This window comes from Hemitrygon akajei, chromosome 5 (genome assembly GCF_048418815.1).
Source record: "Hemitrygon akajei chromosome 5, sHemAka1.3, whole genome shotgun sequence".
Lineage (NCBI taxonomy): Eukaryota > Metazoa > Chordata > Chondrichthyes > Myliobatiformes > Dasyatidae > Hemitrygon > Hemitrygon akajei.
The window spans coordinates 21,730,520-21,745,712 of NC_133128.1; the positions used below are offsets into that span (position 1 = coordinate 21,730,520).

Consider the following 15,193-nt stretch of genomic DNA (forward strand, 5'->3'; position numbering starts at 1 on the left):
CCCCCATCAACTTTCCTCGTAACCTCTTCAAAAAATTCAATAAGATTTGTCAAACATGACCTTCCACGCACAAATCCATGTTGATTGTTCCTAATCAGACCCTGTCTATCCAGATAATTATATATACCATCTCTAAAAATACTTTCCATTAATTTAACCACCACTGACGTCAAACTGACAGGCCTATAATTGCTAGGTTTACTCTTAGAACCCTTTTTAAACAATGGAACCACATGAGCAATACGCCAATCCTCCAGCACCATCCCCGTTTCTAATGACATTTGAAATATTTCTGTCAGAGCCCCTGCTATTTCTACGCTAACCTCCCTCAAGGTCCTAGGGAATATCTTGTAAGGATCTGGAGATTTATCCACTTTTATATTCCATAAAAGCGCCAGTACTTCCTCCTCTTTAATCATCATAGTTTCCATAACTTCCCTACTTGTTTCCCTTACCTTACACAATTCAATATCCTTCTCCTTAGTGAATACCGAAGAAAAGAAATTGTTCAAAATCTCCCCCATCTCTTTCGGCTCCACACATAGCTGTCCATTCTGATTCTCTAAGGGACCAATTTTATTCCTCACTATCCTTTTGCTATTAATATAACTGTAGAAACCCTTTGGATTTATCTTCACCTTACTTGCCAAAGCAACCTCGTATCTTCTTTTAGCTTTTCTAATTTCTTTCATAAGATTCTTCTCACATTCTTTATATTCCTCGAGCATCTCATTTACTCCATGTTGCCTAGATTTATTGTAGACGGCTCTCTTTTTCCTAACCAAGTTTCCAATATCCCTTGAAAACCATGGCTCTCTGAAACTTTTAACCTTTCCTTTCAACCTAACAGGAACATAAAGATTCTGTACCCTCAAAATTTCACCTTTAAATGACCGCCATTTCTCTATTACATCCATCCCATAAAACAAATTGTCCCAATCCACTTCTAAATCCTTTCCCATCACCTCAAAGTTAGCCTTTCTCCAATCAAAAATCTCAACCCTTGGTCCAGTCCTATCCTTCTCCATTATTATATTGAAACTAATGGCATTGTGATCACTGGACCCGAAGTGCTCCCCAACACATACCTCTGTCACCTGACCTATTTCATTCCCTAACAGAAGATCCAACACTGCCCCTTCTCTAGTTAGTACCTCTATGTATTGCTGCAAAAAACTATTCTGCACACATTTTACAAACTCCAAACCATCCATCCCTTTTACAGTGTGGACTTCCCAGTTTATGTGTGGAAAATTAAAATCTCCCACAATCACAACCCTGTGCTTACTACAAATATCTGCTATCTCCTTGCAAATTTGCTCCTCCAATTCTCACTCCCCATTAGGTGGTCTATAATACACCCCTATAAGTGTTACTACACCTTTAACATTCCTCAATTCCTTAATTCTGTCCGCCAAGACCTTCTCATGACCCCTTCTGGTTCTCCTAATTTCATTCCTAAACTCCTTCCTGCGAGCCTTATAATCTTCTAGTTCTCTATCATTACCTAGTTTTTTGAAACTTTCATAAGCTCTTTTCTTTTTGACTAGATTGACAACAGCCTTTGTACACCACAGTTCCTGTAGTCTACCATGCTTTCCTTGTCTCATTGGAATGTATCTACACAGAACCCCACGCAAATATCCCCTGAATATTTGCCACATTTCTTCAGTACGTTTCCATCTGTTTCCAATTTATACTTCCAAGTTCCTGCCTGATAGCCTTATATTTCTCCTTACTCCAATTAAACACTTTCCTAACTTGTCTGTTCCTATCTTTCTCTAATGCTATGGTAAAGGTGAAAGAACTGTGATCACTATTTCCAAAATGCTCTCCCACTGAGAGACCTGACACCTGACCAGGTTCATTTCCCAATACCAAATCAAGTACAGCCTCTCCTCTTGTAGGCTTATCTACATATTGCGTCAAGAAAATTTCCTGAACACACCTAGCAAACTCCACCCCATCTAAACTCCTCGCTCTAAGGACATGTCAATCGATATTTGGGAAATTAAAATCTCCCACCACAACAACCCTATTATTATTACACCGTTCCAGAATCTGTTTCCCTACCTGCTCCTCAATGTCTCTGTTACTATTGGGTGGTCTATAAAAAACACCCAGTAGAGTTATTGACCCTTTCCTATTACTAACTTCCACCCACAGAGACTCTGTAGACAACCTCTCCATGACTTCCTCCTTTTCTGCCGCTTTGACACTATCTCTGATCAACAGCGCCACGCCCCCACCTCTTTTGCCTCCCTCCCTGTTCTTTCCGAAACATCTAAAGCCTGACACTTGAAGTAGCCATTCCTGCCCTTGCACCATCCAAGTCTCTGTAATGGCCACAACATGATAGCTCCAAATGTTGATCCACGCTCTAATCTCATTCACTTTATTCATAATACTTCTCGCATTAAAAAAGACACATCTCAAACCATTGGTCGAGTGCGTCCCTTCTCTATCACCTGCCTATCCTCCCTTTCACAGTGTCTCCAAGCTTTCTCTTTTTGTGAGCCAAACTCACTTTCCTCTGTCATTTCAGTTTGGTTCCCACCCCCCAGCAATTTTGGTTTAAACTCTCCCCAATAGCCTTAGCAAACCTCCCTGCCAGGATATGGGTCCCCTGGGTTTCAAGTGCAACCTGTCCTTTTTGTACAGGTCACAAGTGCCCCAAAAGAGAACCCAGTGATCCAGAAATCTGAATCCCTGCCCCCTGCTCCAATCCCTCAGCCACGCATTTATCCTCCACCTCATTCTATTCCTATTGTCACTGTCACGTGGCACAGGCAGTAATCCCGAGATTACTACCTTTGAGGTCCTGCTTCTCAACTTCCTTCCTAACTCCCTGTAGTCTGTTTTCAGGACCTCCTCCCTTTTCCTACTTACGTTGTTGGTACCAATATGTACCATGACCTCTGGTAGTTCTCCTTCCCAATTCAAGATATCGTGGATGTGATCAGAAACATCGCACCTGGGAGGTAAACTACCATCCGTGTTGCTTTCCTGCATCCACAGAATCACCTGTCTGACCCCCTAACTATAGAGTCCCCTATCACTGCTGCCATCCTCTTCATTTCCCTACTCTTCTGAGTCACAGGGCTAGACTCTGTGCCAGAGGCCCAACCACTGTTGCTTCCCCCAGGTAGGCTGTTCCTCCCAACACTACTCAAGCAGGAGTACTTATTGTCAAGGGGTACAGCTACAGGGGCGCTCTCTAGTACCTGCTTCTTGCCCTTCCCTCTCCTGACTGTTACCCACTTCTCCCCAGGCCCCGGTGTGACCACCTGTCTATAGCTCCTCTCTATCACCTCCTCACTCTCCCTGACCAGACGAAGGTTGTCGAGCTGCATCTCCAGTTCCCTAACCCGGTCCCTAAGGAGCTGCAGCTCGACACACCTGGTCTAGATGTGGCCATCTGGGAGGCTGGGAGTCTCCCGGTCTTTCCACATCTGACACTGAGCACAGAACACCAGCCTCACACACATACTTTCTGTCTGATTTCTAAGCAGATACCCTACCTTGCCTCGACCCATTATCGCCGAAGCCCCGTTGAGCCAAAGCCTTCCTACTCTGTCTCCTTCTACTTGAATGCCCGGTCCTCTGAAGCCCGCTCTGTAAAGCTGTCTTCTTTTTAACTCTTCCTGCTGTTCTCACTGGCCGACCTCCACGCGCTTGTGCAGTCGTGCCCCGTTCAGACTGCTGAAGAGCGGTTGAAGAATTCATGTTCTGAAAGTCACCTCATAATTTAAATGATATTAAATACCCCTCATGATATGACAAAGTATTTAAATACCCATTTACACTACACAAAGACCAGTGAGGGAGAGGTTGGTGGCCCACTAGGTCAGCAAATCCTTCCGGGTCCATAGGTCCTGGGATTGGATATCTGTGTGAGTAGGAGTCATGAGAGCAGGTGACACCCTCAGTGTGCGAGTCATCGAGTTCAGAGTTTGAGGCTTAGAATTTAGGGTAATTTAAATCCTGACGGCCACGTTGAGGAACGAGATGCCTGTAGGACACCAAATTAGATACTTTTATTCAAGAAGGGCAGCAGGATTATGCCACTCATTGCGGGCCAGCAAATTAAATTAACTGCCTCTCATGATCACCTCTCAGTCTCCTACACTCCGAGGTATAACCCTGTCCAACCTCTCCGTATATCTCTGTCCTGGCAGCATCCATGTAAATCTTTTCTGCACGCTTTCCATCTTTCCTACAGCATGGTGACAAAAACTGAACACAATTCTCCAAGAGTGGTCTCACCAACATCTTGCACAACCGCACCATGACATCCCATCTTTTATACCCGATGACCTAACTGACAGTTTTCAAGAGAAATCATTATATCTGTTGTCTAAATACTCCCTGACCTGCTGAACATTTCCACTACTTTCTGTTTTATTTACGTTGATTGTGATGTTATGTGCTGTCAGCTACCATGTTGGATGTACAGATCAGGATATTCCAGAGTTCAGAGTTCAATTCCGGCATCATCTGTAAAGAGTTTGTGCTGAACTCTATGGCTTTCCTCCGGGTGCTCCGGTTTCCTCCCACAGTCCAATGACGTACCACTTAGTATGTTAATTGGTTATTGTAAATTATCCTGAAATTAGGCAAGGGCTAAATAGGTGGGTTGCTGGGTGGTATGGCTTGTTAGGCTGGAAGGGCTTGTATCGCTAAATAAATAAATTTCCACACACCTGTTATGGCCTGTGTGGCCAAGCAGCAGAATCAATCCCTTTCTCTGTCTATTGTAAGGAGACTAGCGTCCACCGTTCCTTATGTGTCTTCCACTCTGTTTGTGGAATGGCATTTGTCCTGTCAGATTAACATTTGCTCTTACATGCCCAAAACAGTTCTTGTGAGAATTTATTTATTTAGAGGTCCAGCGTGGCAACGGGTCCTTCCGGCTGAACGAGCCCACACTGCCCCATTGCGTCCATGTGACCAACTGACAAGCTAACCTTGGCTTTTGACTGTGGCAGGAAACTGGAGCACTGGAGCAAATGCGCACGCTCATGGGGAGAACGTGCAATGGGAATTGAACCCTGGTTACTGGTGCTGTAATTGAGTTACGCTAACCATTATGCTACCCTGCTGCCTAAATTTTTTCAGCTTTTTTCAGTTATATCACCAGTCAGAAATATTATTTAATTGAGCATTACTGTAAGTTACTGCAATAATTATTTTAATAATCCATATGTTTCTTATTTCAGGCATCACATTTAACGTAAAATCCCTGGTGCACCATGGTGGCGGTTACAACACATCTAGCACTGTTTAGCTTGTCATTAGGTGAGTATCCTGTCTATAGAGATCAGTTTTCATAATACACAGCTGTAGCGAAATAGATCCCACCCTCCCCTGAATGAAAAGAGTGGAGTTTTGACAACCATAGGCTCAATTGGGTTTGTGCAGAAATCAAGATTAGGAGGAAAGCGTTGGACACCAGCATGTTGAAGGAGGAGGGGATGAATGAGAGGGCATCATGGCAGGAGAGAGATCTGAGCTCTGTAGGTCAGGCATGGGAGAAGTAGACAGATAGAGGAATTAGGATCAGAGTTGACAATGAAAGGAAGTAGCTGGATTGGGATGGAGGTAGTTTAGTGTAGCCCACAATGAAGGTGACTCCATCCAGTCACCTATTGCACCACCCTATTATCCCAGGAACACCTAATAAAACTGGTCTACAAACATCACTGTATCAGATCATCAGAACATTTGCTGGAGCTTGCTATGCAAAAATTGATTGCTGTAAATTTTGCCTTCATTGATCCAGTTTGCTTTGCATTTCACTGGCTGTGCTTTGGGATGACTTGAAAGTGGCATGGAAGTTGTAAACCATATTTTCTTCAGGATATCTCCTACCATCAAGTGCAACAACAGTAATCCTGTTATTTGCTTATAACTGAGATATCATTTCCTTTATGTTCTACATACTGGAATGCACCATTTTTTTAATAGTTCTGTTTAAATTCAAAGCCATTATGTTTAAATAGAAAAATGAAGTTCAAATTTCCCTCTTGCAACAGAACTAATGACCTAAATTGATTTGTGCGACACCATTTCTTCAGGTGCTTTTCAGACTCTAAGGATCCAAAATGTCAGGAAGAAAGTGCACAAATATGGGGCAGATTATTTGCCATTTTTTTCAATGGGGTAAGGACAGGCACAAGGATTATTGTCCTGATACATGGCCCAGATATTGATCTCTGAGGATTCATACAGGCAAGCCACTGTAATCCAGTCAGAGATGAAGATTTGAAGTCTAAATCACCAGCTTCTCTGGCAACACTGAGAATGAGAGAGGAGGATCATGGGAAGTGTGAGTCTTGCCTTTGAGGAGAGTGGTGGGTTTGGATTGGTTCAGAGTTCAACAGCAAACCTCTCAACAGCAAAAATTTGGCCACAGGCCCAAGTACAAGCCTCTGTATTTGAATAAGTCCAAGTTCAATGTACATTATTAAAGTATGTGTGCAGTATACAACCTTGAAATTTGTCTTCTCCACAGACAGTCCCGAAACAAAGTACCATGGAACTAACCTGTTCAAAGAAAAACATTAAACGTCAACCGCCCCTTCCTCCCACATGCATTCAAAATTGCAACAAAAAAAAACTGAAAACAGAAAATGAAACACAAAAAGCACATTTCAGTGCAGTTCAGATCAGTGTTCATTATCTGCAGGCTGCCTGATTCAAAAATCACCTGATAGTAGTAGCAAAAGTTTATATTTTATTAAAAGTAGACAATCATCCATCTGCCATCGGCACCATTTCACAGGAGGCATGCACTAGTTAGATTCGCATTGCTTTTGAAGTCTCTATTGTGTGATATCCAGATGTTGAGGAAAGTTTATTCATGCAATTGTACTGTTACAGGCTTGAAAGCCAAGAGGTCGTTGATTGCCAACTTTTTCCTTTCTTAAAGAATTTCACAGTCGCTTTTCTCAATGTTACATTTATGCTATATCAACTGTTTATCTTTTAGGCGTGTGTTTATCTACTCAAATCATAGCAGGTCCAAAAAATGTCTATGCTTTGCTTCACGCCGATGCTGCGTTCAACTGCACAGTTTCAGAACCGTGGAGTGTTATCATCTGGTTAATGGACTCGAGACCCATCCTTACTGTTGTAAAAGAAGGACCAATTATAACAGATCCTCAATTTGAGCAACGGAATTATTCAACTAGCACCACTTTTACTTCAGAACTTATCATCTCATCAGTGAGCATGAAAGAAAACATGACCGTGAGGTGCAGCATCCAAACCGAAGGACACAAAGAGGCATTTTTGTTTGTACAGGGTCAGTACTAATGCTTTAAATGATTTGGAATCTGAGGTTGTTGTCTGCTGAGTAGAGATAATTAAAAGGAGGACTAGTTAAGGGGCAGCACGGTAGTGTAGTGGTTAACAGAAAGCTTTACAGGACAGTCTACTAAGAGGGTTGAATTCCTGCCGCTGTCTGTAAGGATTTTGTACGTTCTTCCTGTGACTACGTGGGTTTCCTCCGGGTGCTTCAGTTTCCTCACACAGTCCAAAGACGTACCGGTTGGTAGATTAATTGGCCATTGTAAATCGTCCCATGATTAGGTTAGGACTATATTGGGGGATTGCTGGGTGGTGCAGGTTGAACTTCCGGAAGGGCCTATTCTGTGTTATATTTCAATAAATGAATAAATAATAATAAATAAATATTCAACTCCCTTTGTTCAAATTGTGAGTGTCCTCAACAGGGACGATAGGGAGGGCATCAGTGATGAATATATTGGTGAGGGGATAGGAATTTATGTTTATTTCGATGCAGTGAAAAACACCACCTGAAAGACCTCTGGGGGAAGATCATTGATGCAGAAGAAAATGGCAGAGTAAAGGAAATGATGAAAAGAGAAAAATAAAGGAACAAAAGGTGTATTCAGAGAAGGTGTGAATGGTTAAATAAATGTTGCAGTGTGTCCAGAAAGGCAGGCAAAGGTTGGAAATATATAATTTTCTAATTTTGATGGTAAGTCCTCGACCTGAAATACTGCCTCCACATCCCTTTCTACTGAGTATTTTTTCACCATTTTTTCCCTTTTGTACTTCATTCTAATCTCTGTCATTTTCCTCTTTTTCGTTATTAAATACAAACATATGAACATAGAGCAGAAGATTCTCAGACTCTCCAGCCATTTTATAACATTGTGCACAGACTAACAGAAAACCAAGTGGGAATTCTGCATGACCAAGATTACCTTTATGGTTTTAAAAGTACCTTTGAAACATTTTAAATAGTTTACGAAATATTCTCTCTTCTTTCAATTTACTATTAATCTCTAATACATCTTTGGTTCTTGCATTCTTAACCCTTTATAAAATATTTTGGCCTCTGCTTTGAGCCTTCGCTACATCTAATGGTTACCTGTGTCAGGATGGTTTAAAGACAATTGGCAGAATGAGCCTTGTGCCAGCCATTTCAGGTTCTGGGTTTGTGCTGTGACCAACTGCAGTCTATATTGTGAGCCAATGATCAAACCACTCTTTCATCTAATAGGATCAGAAGCTTCGAGCAGGAGATGTGGAAGGGAAAGGAGTTAAGACAGGGGTTACAAAGGCTATCTGACAGATCAAAAGAAATGCATCATTACGGTTTTCTGTATGTTTCAACTACTGGACTGAAGGCAATTCTTTCCAGTCTCCTCCTCGGTTTCTTTTCATCTTGTGTGCTTTGATTGTTGTCTGTTTCAGTTGTTCACACTCTTCAAGCAAGCAAGGAAATCTTTTATCTTGCTTAGTGCTTTTTATTTACCTCTGCATACAGCCACAATCACGCCTTTCCCAGGGGAGTAGATATGCAGTAGATATTTATGTTTCCAATACTAGCTTGCATTAATGTATTATCTATAATGCAGCAAGGTGCTCCAAGAAGCTTTGCGTGAATATTTTTAAGCACGTGAACACTCAGCTGTGCCAGAGTACATAAAGCTTGTTTAAGGAAATGAACTAGTATTGAATTATGCTTGGAAATTTACCTTGATAATTTTCATTCATTGTAGGTCTACAGTTCTCCACTATCTTTAGAAGGTTTAATCCATATTCTTTCATAAACATAAGCACAAAACGTGTTTTGGGGCCAATTTCCTTACTGAATTTATTTTGTGTTATAGGTATATACACTCAGTGTCCACTTTATTAGGTATAGCTGATTGTTAATGCAAATATGTAATCAGCCAATCATTTGGCAGCAACGCAATACACAAAAGCATGCAGACGTGGTCAAGAGGTTGAGTTGTTGTTTAGTCCAAACATCAGAATGGGGAGGAAATGTGATCTAAGTGACTTTGATGGTGGAATGATTGTTGGCGCCTGACGCTGTAGTTGCAATATCTCAGTAACTGCTGATCTCCTGGGATGTTCATGAGCAACAAACAGACTTGAGCTTACAGAGAATGGCGGATAAACCAAAAAAAAATCCAGTGAGCAGCTGTTTTAAGGGCAAAAGAAATGCCTTGTTAATGAGGGAGGTCAGAGGAGAATGGCCAGACTGGTTCAAGCTGACAGGAAGGCAACAGTAACTCAGATAGCCATATTTTATAAAGTTGGTGTGTAGAGGAGCATCTCTGAATGCACAACACGTGGAACCTTGAAGTGGATGGTCTACAGCAGCAGAAGATTTACACTCAGTGGCCACTTTATTAGGTACCTCCTGTAAACAGCGGCAGGGTGGAGATATGTCTCTACCAAAGGAGGTGTAAGGCGCTTTTTCCCTCCGCTAGCTAGAAGGCCACCCTTGGGCAAGGTGTAACTCCTGCTTAGCCACCCCCTCTCCCCCCGATCAGGGTCATGTGAAGCCAGGGGAGCAGGTGGTGGATGGTCGTATGAGCGGTTGGTGCATATCACAAGTCCTGGTTATGCAACCACTGCCATCAGGCAGACAATCTCTGAAGAGTATTGGCAATGGTTGGGGTCACCAGTCTTGTAAGATACTACCCAGAAAGAGGCGGTGGCAAACCAATTTGTCAAGAACAATCGTGGTCATGGAAAGGCCATGATCGCCCCACGTCATATGACATGACACCTAATAATAATAATAATAATGTGTACTTTATTGATCCACAGTGGGAAGTTCTTTTGTTACAGCAACAACATTTAAAAACACACTTAGCAGTGTGAAAACTTAACTAAAAATAAAGTACAAAACAATAATATACACCTCAGTCCACTTGGACGGTCTTGAAGCTGGGTATGGCAGCACTACGATGATAATGACGATGATATACCTAATAAAGCGGTCTCCGAGAGTGTATAACTTATGAGTTAGCTATGTATTAGTTCCTTAAGTACTGCTAGAGCTAAAACAGAGAATGGGGCCATTTGACTCATCCCACAGAGCATTCCAACTGGTTCCATTCAGTTATTCCTCTGCAGACTTACACCTTACTCTTTTTCGTTTGCTTTCCAACTCCCCTTTCACTTCCCCCCCCCCCCCCCACTTTCCATACCTACTCTCGGGGTAATTCAACCTCCAAGTGCGCCTTTAGAACGTGGGTGGAAACTGGAATGTGCGGTCAAACCTCCAGACGAGGTTTAGCTTTGTTTTACACAGGGAGTGCTGGGTGCATGGAATGCTCTGCTCTGGATGGTGGTAGAGGCAGATACATTAGGGACATTTAAGAGACTCTTTGATAGGCACTTGGATGAAAGAAGCGTAAAAGGCTATGTGGGAGGGAAGGGTTAGATTGATCTTGGAGTAGGTGAAAAGGTCAGCACAACATCTTGGGCCAAAGGGTCTGCACTGTGCTGTACTGTTCTGTCTTCAGTGTTCTCTCTCTCTCTCTCTCTATATATATATATATATTTGTTAACTTGAATGGCAAGTTCATCACTGTTAAGACAACACGCAAACCAAAATCCCTGCTCTTATTCTACTCACAGTTGATGGAACAGTATATTTTGAGAAGCCGATTTCATCTGTTGTGGTAAACCATGCCACGGATATCGTCTGTAAGGCAGACGGCTGGAATCCTGCACCGACCATTGGGTGGAAAAATAATGGAACAGTGGTTGATTCGCAAATGTACAGCACTACCATCCAACAGTCTTCAGAAAATCTCTACAATGCCATCAGCATTTTAAATCTCACCCTTAGTGCTAATGCCAAGATCATCTGTCTGGCTGACATCAACGCTCTTCCTCAGCCTAAATCTGCTGAACTATCCATCACTGTGAAACCAGGTAAGTATAGTGCTTTGTGCATTGGGGTGAAGAAGGGCTTATTTAATACTGTGATTTACTGTCTGGTCTCAGAGATGAGAGTTATTTCAATCCTGGTCTACGGGAAGGTACTACAGATGGATGACTGTCGTATAGGGAATGGAGCATTGCAAGGTATACCTCAACTTTGTTTCCTGGAGAATATGGCACTAGATGTATCTGCTTGTGAGAAAAAAAACAATATTGTTTACTGTACTGGCCTAGACCAAGGGCGTGAAAGTCATTAATCATTCCTTGATTCTGATGAAATGTTTTGTGGGGGCACAATAAATGAAGATAGGATTAGGCTGAAACTTCCTGACATTTATCTACTGAGTCCTCGTCTGAGGACTGGCTTCTGAAAGGGACCACTGGTAGTTCACAGGAATCCACAGAATGACTTCGGTGACAAAGAAGATAATTGTATAAACTTATTTTTTTTAACTTTATCCTTATTTATAGGGAAGCAGACTTAACCACAATAATGAGGAGAATAGAACCATATTTATTAAATGTACAATGCAAAAACACTACTGGATTTGTAACCAATAGTGATTTTTAGCCTATGATGTTTAGTATTCATGCCTTGAAGGATTCTAAAACCAATTTTTAATTGGTATAATTGGGAGGTGTGTACCACCAGAGGTGATTAAAGTCAGTTTAATCTATTGACTTTCTTTAAAATCAAGACATATAAAACTATCTGTCACATCCTCATCAAATAACTACCTACTTCCCCACTGAATTTATCACACAACCAGCTCTCTCTCCAGTACAATAGCAATGGTGAACAGAGACAATTTTTCCAAGGTTCCTATGTTTATGCATTAGAAATTTGCAATATTACGGTTTGTTCCCCCCTTTTCCAAATTTAAAATCAATTAATGGTATTTAACAATTTGCTAGTTTTCTGATAGTGTTTAAAGCCAATGCATTCTAATGAAATACAGTTATAGAGAAGCATAGAACAGAAACAGGTTCTCTGGCCCATCTGGTCTGTGCCGACCCATTTAAAATGCCTGCTCTCATCGACTTGCACCGTAGCCCTCCGTACCCCTGCCATCTTCGTACCTATCCAAAATTCTCTTAAATGTTGAAATCAAGCTTGCATGCACCACTTGCTCTGGCAGCTCATTCCACATTCTCATGACCCTCTGAGTGAAGAACTTTACCCTCATATTCCCTTCAAACTTTTCACCTTTCGTCTTTAACCCATGACCTCTAGTTGTAGTCCCACCCAACCTTAGTGGAAAAAGCCTGCTTGGATTTACCCTATCTATATCCCTCATAATTTTATACACTTTTATCAAATCTCCCCTCAGTCTTCTATTTTCTCTGCACCCTTTCAACCTTATTTACATCATTCCTGTAGGTAGGTGACCAAAACTGTACACAATACTCCAAATGAGGCCTCAGCAATTCTTATACTACTTCCTCCTGTACTCTGTACTTTGATTTATGAAGGCCAATATGCCAACAGCTTTCTTTATGACCCTATCTATCTGTGACACCACTCTCAATGAATTATGGACCTGTATTCTCAGATCCCCTTTTTTTCTACAACACTTTTCAGTGCCCTACCATTTACTGTGTAAAACCTACCTTGGTTGGCCCTACCAAAGTGCAATACCTCACACTTGTCTGCATTAAATTCCATCTGCTATTTTTCAGCCCATTTTTCCAGCTGGTCCCAGTCCCGCTCCAAACTCTGATAGTCTTCCTTGCAGTCCACTACACTCCCAATCTTGGTGTCATCCAGAAATTTGCTGATCCAGTTAGTCACATTATTATCCAGATCGTTGTTATAGATGACAAACAGCAATGGACCCAGTCCTGATCCCTGCGGCACTCCACTAGTCACAGTCCTCCAGACAGAGAGGTAACCACTCCAGTTTCTTTCACAAAGCCAATGTCTAATTTAATGTACTACCTCATCTTGAATGCCAAGTAACCAAACCTTTCTGACCAACCTCCAATGTGGGACCTTGTCAAATGCCTTACTAAAGTCCATGTAGCCAACATCCACAGCCTTTCCTTCATCAGCCTTCCTGGTAGCTTCCTCAAAAAACTCTTAAGATTGGTTAGACATGACCTACCACGCACAAAGCCAGGTTAACGATCCTTAATCAGTCCCTGTCAATCCAAATACTCCTCTATCCAGTGCCTTAGAATACCTTTCAATAATTTTCAGACTACAAATGTCAGGCTTACCAACCTATAATTCTCTCGCTAATTTGTAGAGCCTTTCTGAAACAGCAAAACAATGTTAGCTCTCCTCCTGTCCTCCGGTACCTCACCTGTCGCTAAGGATGATTTAAATATCTCTGCTAGGACCCGGCAATTTCTTCACTTGCCTTCCACAGGATCTGAAGGAACTCCTTGTCAGGTCCTGGGCATTTATCCACCCTAATTTACCCCAAGAGAGCAAACAGCTCCTCCTCTGTAATCTGTATAGAGTCCATGAAGTTGATGCCATTTTGCCTCACTTCTATAGACTCTGTGTCCTTCTGAGTAAATACAGATGCACAATAATGCATTTAAGATCTCTCCCATCTCTTTTGGCTCCATGCATGAATTACCATTCTGATTTTCAAGAGGACCAAACTGGTCCCTTGCAGCTCTTTGGTCTTAACATATCTGTAGGATCCCCTAGGATTCTTCTTCACCTTGTCTGCTAAGGCAACCACATACCTTCTTTTAGGGGAATTTTAGGGGAAAGCATATCAGTCCAGTATCCACCTGATCAAAAGTTATCAACACATTTGAGAGTTAGATCGATCAATTGACAACTTAGTCCTTTTAAAAAATTTTGCTAATGTTATAATTTACTTTGATGGACAAATCTCAATGTATTTGCACTCTGAAGTAACAAAGATACTACAGCACACACACAAAATTCTGCAAGAACTCAGCAGGTCAGTCAGCCTCTGCTTAGGGCAATGAACAGTCAGTATTTCGAGCTTAGACCCTACAGCAGGACCGTTCATTTCCCTCCATAGATTTCCTCCGGCATTTTGAGTGTGTTGCTGCAGATTTCCAGCATCTGCAGAATCTCTTGTGTCATAGATACCACAGAATGTTTTACAGAGAGGCATATCCAGCTGTAGTATCCAGTGATGAAAATAAAATAAATATTATATTTGTACAATGCCTTTGAAGATTTCAGACATTTCAAAGCACTTTGTAGCTATTGTTGAAATTTGGGATACTTTGGGTGTTCATTATAACTTACTAAACTGGATAGTATTAACTCTTCCAACAGCTCAGCCTTCCTGGATTCAGTTTGATAGTCTGTGCTGAGCCAATTTATGCCAGGCGTGTGATGGTGAAGGTACAAGAATTGATCTTAATTTCCTTAAAGGAACGTGGAAACCAGTCTGGCAATTTACTGACATGAAAGCTGTGGGTTGAATACACTCAGTATTCATTTTATCAGTACTTCCTGTGCCTAATGAAGTGGCCACTGAGTTTACAGTATGTTCACGGTCTTCCGCTGCTGCAGCCCATCCACTTCAAGATTTTATGTGTTGTGCATTCAGAAATGCTCTTCTACACACCACTGTTGTAACGTGAGGTTATTTGATTTCCTGTTGCCTTCCTCTCAGTTTGAAGCAGTCTGACCACTGTCCTCTGACCTCTCTCATTAACAAGATGTTTCGCCCACAGAACTGCCGCTCACTGAATATTTAAAAACATTTTCTCACCGTTCTCTATGAACTCTACAGACTGTTGTTTGTGAAAATCTCAAGAGATTAGCAGTTTCTGAGATACTTAAACCACCCCGTCTGGCACCAACAATCATTGCATGGCCAAAGTCACTTAGATCACATTTCTTCCTCAAACTGATGTTTGGTCCGAGCAACCATTGAATCTCTTGACCATGTCTGCATGCTTTTATGCATTGAGTTGCTGCCACATGATTGGCTGATTAGATATTTGCATTAATGAGCAGGTGTACAGG

General features: G+C 41.8%; 1 protein-coding gene across 3 annotated transcripts in view; it reads left to right on the forward strand.

Annotated features, from left to right (window-relative positions):
• Positions 1 to 15,193, forward strand: part of LOC140727540 (immunoglobulin superfamily member 5-like) — a 76,925-nt gene that overhangs the window by 12,309 nt on the left and 49,423 nt on the right. For all 3 annotated transcript variants that reach the window (XM_073045000.1, XM_073044999.1, XM_073045001.1), the window contains exons 2-4: positions 5,220 to 5,298; positions 6,992 to 7,306; positions 10,915 to 11,214. In XM_073045000.1, the coding sequence (XP_072901101.1) occupies positions 5,253 to 5,298; positions 6,992 to 7,306; positions 10,915 to 11,214 (661 nt within the window). In that variant the 5' untranslated portion in view covers positions 5,220 to 5,252. The remainder of the gene's footprint in view (positions 1 to 5,219; positions 5,299 to 6,991; positions 7,307 to 10,914; positions 11,215 to 15,193) is intronic.